The 6,636-nt window shown below is 38.1% G+C and overlaps 1 protein-coding gene across 1 annotated transcript; it reads right to left on the reverse strand.

Annotated features, from left to right (window-relative positions):
- Positions 1-4,475: 4,475 nt before the first annotated feature.
- Positions 4,476-5,884, reverse strand: LOC112173066 (glycosyltransferase BC10). Its single transcript, XM_024310611.2, is given in 2 exon segments — positions 4,476-5,416; positions 5,419-5,884. Coding segments are annotated over 2 exon segments (1,110 nt in total). The 5' UTR covers positions 5,735-5,884; the 3' UTR covers positions 4,476-4,622.
- Between the last annotated feature and the right edge of the window lie 752 nt (positions 5,885-6,636).

Raw genomic sequence — 6,636 nt, forward strand, 5'->3', positions numbered from 1 at the left:
CATAAGTAGTGCGTTCATCCAGGGAACTAATCTAACAATTCTTGATTCGAAAATTCCAATACTTATAAATCTATACTATTATTAAGAGAACAGACTTTGTTAGCCAAAGCAGAAAAAATGTACCAAAATGACCCTGAAATATTAAAAAACTATACAACTCATAAAACAAATATAGGTAATATAGTTAAATTATAAAATAAACAGAAAAAAAAAATTAAAAAAATTGAGAAACAGATAATCAATCTACCGACTTCTATCATTCCATAAAAAACTATCCACTCCTGTACATAACTTCCCACTCCGTATTAAGAAAAAAAAATAATTCAATTTTCACACACATAGTGTGTGGGGCTATCTAGTATTATATAAAAGAATGTGCTTTGATTCCTGGCCGCATGATCTAAATGACCAGTCAGAACTAAACTATGAGAAAAGAGAGTTTCTATTGGGACCTCCAAATCTGCTCACTTGACCTCACTCTATTATGAATTATTAAATGACATATATAACCTACTATAAAATGACTATTATGGACAATAATTATACCAAAAAAATGGTTATATTTATTTTCTCTAGACTTTCCAATTCAATAATATTAGATTGCATTCTTTATTATTTTCCCTATCTATTTTCATTTTCCAATTTCACTACATACTCATTAAAACATTCATATATATATATATATATATATATATATTAAGAAATAAAACTATGATTAAGATAAAAATGTATGATATGCATATTGAACGCATATTGGTCAGGGAGAACAAAATAAATTGTATTATACCCTAAACCTAAATCTATCTATTATATTTGTAAAAAGAAGAAGAAAAAAAAAGAGCTAGCAAATAAAAAAAAATAAATAAATATTTAAATAATTAATCATGAGGTACAGAAAATAGAGAACATTAAGAAAAAATTATTAATTTTTTTTTAACAGCTAAAAAAGAAAAAGTAAATAAAAAAAATCACATAATATTTCATGTTATTTTATTTTTATTAATTTTTAAAACTCAATACCTTGTGTTTGATTTTTTTTTATTGGATAAGAGATTTATGTTGTCTGATTAAGGAATGGAGATGTAATTAAGATTTATAGACTAATTAAATCATTGAAATGACTAAATTTTTTATTATAAAGATCTTAGTTTGTTTGTAAATTAATTATATGAGCGAGGTTATTTGAGGAACTTTAGTGAGGTTTAATGAGTAAATTTAGTATTTGAAAATTTGATAAGAGGTGTAGAAAGCATAGAGGTCAAGTGAGTAAATTTAGAGATTCCAATAGAAAAATGGGTGCGGCTATTGCCACCCTACCATTTTCTTTGTTCACCCTACAAATATTTGAATTATTGAAAGACTATATTACCCAAATGCAAAATGACTAATAAGTACATTAATTTTCTAAAATTTAAATTTTTAAGGAAAACTAAATACATAACTAATTAAATACAAAACTACTTAATTTCTCTTCTGATAACATTAATCTTCATCTTCTCCATCCAAATTTCAATTTATTACAATTTTCTTTTTTATCTTTTTGTTGCCTCCTCATCGTTAATTCACAAAACCATTAGTGTTAACTTCATCAAAATCTTTATAATACCTTTATAAACACTGAAAGTAAAAAATTTAAAACACGAAGAAAAAAAATCAATCTTTTTTTCATTGCTCATAGTAGCACTTACTAATTTTTTTAATATGGATTGAAATAAACGAACATTGAAACTGAATGGACAAAAATAAAAAAAATTGAAGTAAATCAAATTATGATTTTATTAGGAACTTTAATATATTTTAGGACGTCTTTTTAATTGATATAAATTAAATGAGAAATTTTCGTTAAACAAAATTTCTTTTTTAATTTGATATGTCATATGATGGAGGATATTCCTGGAAATAGAAATGAGTTGGATAAGTAAATTTAATAATTAAAATTAAAATGTAGGGTGTAATGAGCAAGAAGGGTGAACAAAGAAAATTATAAGGTGGCAATAGCCTCACCCTAAAAAAACTCATGAGAAAATGCGAGGAAGCACGTCATGAGGAGAGGATCCGGGTCCCAATTTGAGGACCACTCTGCGAACCTTTCTCTTTCTGGAGTTATTCAATGATATGGAGCAGATGAGTATAGATCTCATCTCTATGTATGAGGCTCTCATAATTCTGGGCCTCCCCTCATCCTTGTTTTTGCTTTTAACACATTGGTGGTTAATTTTTGGGTTTCTTTTTTTCATCATTGTCCTGTGTCCCCATCTTGATTGATTTTGGACAATGTAATTTATGATTTTGGGTCTGTATGGGTAGTACTTTGTTTCACCTATAATCATTGTAACCTAGGCCTTTTCAACCTGATTCCGACCATGAACCAATGGTTCATATTCACTTATATCCTACATTCCCACCTATGAGTCGTTGAATTCGAACGTATTATTGAATTGAAGCCATGACCGCACCATGTAATCGAATTTCTGAAGGAATGAAATGAACGTGAAATAATTTACTGAAGGTATGTAACATATAATCGAATACCTGAATCCTTCAAGAATATTCCTCTGATTGTACGTTTACTTATTTGGAATGGAAAATAATCATGAATCGGAGACAACTGGAATGAGAGAAGAAATGAATCGGTATTAATTATGGAGGAGTTGATTCCTAAACCCATCTCCCCATCTCCCCCCCCCCCCCCCAAATTCGTAATCAAATTCCTGAGTATTCAGGAATCGATTTCTTATAAGGAGGTGAGACCTACACCTATTCTGATTCCTTCATGTGTTAGTAAACACATGAATACTTTTACCCGAAATCATTCTGATTCCTTTATGTGTTAGTAAACGTAGGAATAGTTTTACCCGGTAATCATTTACTCTTATTTCAAGTAAGTAAACGTGCCCGGAGAATATGTAACTTTTTTTAAAAAAGGGAATATGTAACCTTTTTTATTTTTGAAACGATATGTAACCTTTTTTAGTTCAGCGAGTTGTGTCCACCTACTCGGTTAATTTCATATAAGCTTGATTTCCCCAACTCGTGGTGAAACCCCATTAATAAATCAATGAACGGGCTTCTACCACATTATGATCCACAGTCAGATTATAAACAGACCATTAGAGTTTCGGCTAGTGAGTTACTTTAATTATTTTGGGCCTCTCCCGTTATGATCCAAATTAAAGTTGGGCTCCAGTTTGAACTCGGCAGTCACTATCCATCTAAACTAAGAGATTGATTCTTTAAATTGAAAAAGAGAAAACGATAAGGAAAGCTTCCTTATTTTCTGCAAGATTGAAAAGGATGTGTCTCAACTCTCAAGGTAAAGCTACACTAGCACAAGATTCCCATACCCAATATTATATTTATCTTAAAATAAGTACGTAAATAATAGTTTTCTGCAAAGCTAATTGGGTGAAAAATGCTTCGGTGATTTCGACGTTAATGTTAAATTGTTCGCAACTTGTTTGCACGGTCCGGGCTGCGCAAAGTGTCAACGACATCGTGTGATTAATAGAAGGCGAACTCAACTGGGGTGCAGTCATCAAATTGTAAGATGACAACAGCATAACCGCAAAATTAATGGGGAAAAAATTGGTTTTAAAACAGTAAAACCTTAAATTTTGAATAAAATACGAAGCAAACTTTGTGTCGTGGTAATGGTTTGTGTTACCACAACACTGCGTTTTGTCCGGTCTACTAAGACAAATAGTCTAATCTTTGAAGAACTCTATATATTTTTGTTTCACCGAGCAAACAAAGAAGATTCCTTTTCCTAGCAAGGCTACCGCTTGGCCTTATCCGAGTATTAAGAATTATCCCTATTCCATTCCCTAATCCAGGAAAATCCAAACACCCCCAAATAGCATTTTCCCTTTTTTTTTTTCTTTTTTTTTATCAGAGCATGATACCATACCTTATCTAGCTCAATTTTAAAGCACTAATAATAATAATCATTAACTTATCCAACCAATATCATATACCATAAATTAAATTTCTAAATTTACCCAGTCCTACCTTAAATAAAGCTGACCAAACTGTGCACATGAAAATTCTCCCCCAACATTACAAGGTTACCTAGTACCTACCAACCCATCCCCCATTGCTTTCATAGTTTCGTAGATCGCACCGCGACACGCGTCGTCCATTCATAGGTCAAACATAAACACGAAAATCCCACGCGCCTTCCCACAACACTAAAACCTACCCCCCACCAAAATATCTGAGTCGTCCGTCGTTTTAAGTCGGCAAAAGGGCGGGAGCGGGGGCGGGCCTTTTTGATTTGCCTGCCACAAAAGGCCGTGTACACTCTTTGACGATCCCCAAAGGAAACGAATCTGCAAAAGCCTAAAGATAGTGTACCACCTTCCCACTCTTAAAAAGCTAGCTAAACCAAGAAACCCTAAATTAAGAATTAGAAAAAAAAAAAAAAAAAAGCATCAAATTTGGCTACCCAAACACGTTTTCCCTTTTTGGAAATGAAAAAACAAAAAAACTAAAAATAGATATACAATTAAGTCCTCAAAGCCCACCGGGTTTGTTCCCGGATTTGATTTTTCTTTTCTTTTTTTTGTTTTAACTTCTATATATAAGTACAATTACGGAATTACCCACAAAAAGTAACACTTAATTTAGTCTCTGAAAATGACGTCACTCGCCATACTCATCAACGGCTCGATTGCGTCCGGCGGGAACTTCCTCGCGAAAAGAAACGGATCGTGGCGTTCGCTGCCGGACCAATCGGTGGCGTTGACGTTCACCTCGTCGCCGTACCTGGGCCTGTCCTCCCTCAGCGACCAGATCAGGTCTGGGCCCACGTCGGAGGCGTTGTACGTCACCGGGTGGCCGTCGACCCTCCCGGTCCAGTCCACGTGCGTGAGCGTGGCAGGCACGCACCCGTCTGGGTCGCGCATGTTGAGGAGGGTAGGGAAGTAATTTTCCTCAGGGTAACACGTGTCCCACCGCTCGCACGGGAGCTTGAACTTGGACCAAAGCCGCTGGTCACTCACCACAAGCCGAGCGTGCTTCCGCTTCAGGACCCAAAACTGCGACCCGATCCGGAACTCCTCCAGGCTCACATGCGGGAGCATCGCGTCCGGCCCACGCGCCGCCCACCTGTCGTACGCCCCGATCTCGTTGTCGAGGATTTCGATGAAGCTCTTCTTCGACGCGGCCAGGGTCCGGTACGTGAAGTTGAAGGAGTGGAGGGGGATGCACGAGGGAGTGAGCAGCGCGAACATCGAGTTCCGGGGATCGTCGAGCAGCGCGTGGGCGAGTAGGCGGCGCGTGGCGGAAATGAGAGTGGGGGTGAACCGCTGGGCGGGTTTCGAATGAATAACCCGGCCGGCGAAGACGCCGGAGAAAGGAGGCTCGTAAGGGAATCTGGGGTCGGCGTGGACGTAGATTCTGTACAGCGACTTGGGGCCTTACTGAAGAATCGCTCCCACAGAGGAGCGAAGGGCAGCGGGGTGGTGGTGAGGAACATGAAGGCGATTTTCGGCTTCTTGAACCTGGGCGGCCTCGAGTTAACCCGGGCGGCGATTCGTAAAAGAGATACGTCATCTAAAGGCAGCGGAGCAGGCGGAGGAAGAGGCGTCAGGTTTAGTTTCCGGTGGGCTTTGGTTGAGGATTTGGGGATTTGGAGAGGAATGTTGGTGGGGCTGGTGACGGTGAAGACGACGGCGAGGGGCATGCAGAGTATGAGGGCACAGATGAGAGAGAGTGGGGTGGGCGAGATCAGCATGGTAATGGCTTTAGAGAGAGAGAGAGAGAGAGAGAGAGAGATGGAGATGGACAGTGACAGAGATTTCAGTGAGTGGGATTTGGTGGAGATGAAAGAGTAGAAGAAGGTGATGGGTATGTTTTGCTTTAGTTTCCAATTGACGGCCCGGATAAGATTGCCACACACATCATATAATGATGTTGCTTCTCGCAACCTAAAAACCACTTCTTTATTTTTCGCTTTTCCTTAGCAAGTACTTTTGTTGGGGAAACCTGGAAAAAAAAAAACAAAAGCGCTTTTCTAGGCGGGTTTAATTACGTGATTATTTGTTCGGGTCGGGTTGGATTCGCACCCTGCTAGGCCCTCCGGAGTTTCCTGAAGCGGTCGGTTCCAGCGGAAGTTGTTAAAAGCTTTTTTGGGAAGAAGAACCATCTTCATGTAAACAGAGAACGATAGTTGGCTATCATGGCGGATATACACGTGGCAGGCATGCAGATGAGGTGGGCCTCGTGGGTTGAGTGGGATTGCGCTTGGTGGGGACGAGAAGAAGGAGAAAACGACGCCATTTTGTTCGTCGCATTCCGGGTTTTTGATCGGGACAATGCCAAATTGGTCATGCCACTCTAGTCCAGTCCAGTCCGGTCCAGTCTTGACTTGGAAGAGATTAGGGTTTCAGAAGGACTAATGAAATCTCTGTTCATCGTTTAGGGTTCGGTGAAAAATGGTCCCCAAGGGACAAGAACTCTCACACTCGATTACATTACAGTTAGTTGACTAATCTGTGTTCATCTTAGGGTTTGGATTTTTGTACTGTATCTTTTTTCTTTTTAATTTGATCTCCATGATGTTGATAGAATTTTTGTTAAGAGATCTAAAAAACTTAAATCATGTAAGAGGGGACGTTCTAAAACAAAACAAAATTA

This window comes from Rosa chinensis, chromosome 6 (assembly GCF_002994745.2).
Source record: "Rosa chinensis cultivar Old Blush chromosome 6, RchiOBHm-V2, whole genome shotgun sequence".
Lineage (NCBI taxonomy): Eukaryota > Viridiplantae > Streptophyta > Magnoliopsida > Rosales > Rosaceae > Rosa > Rosa chinensis.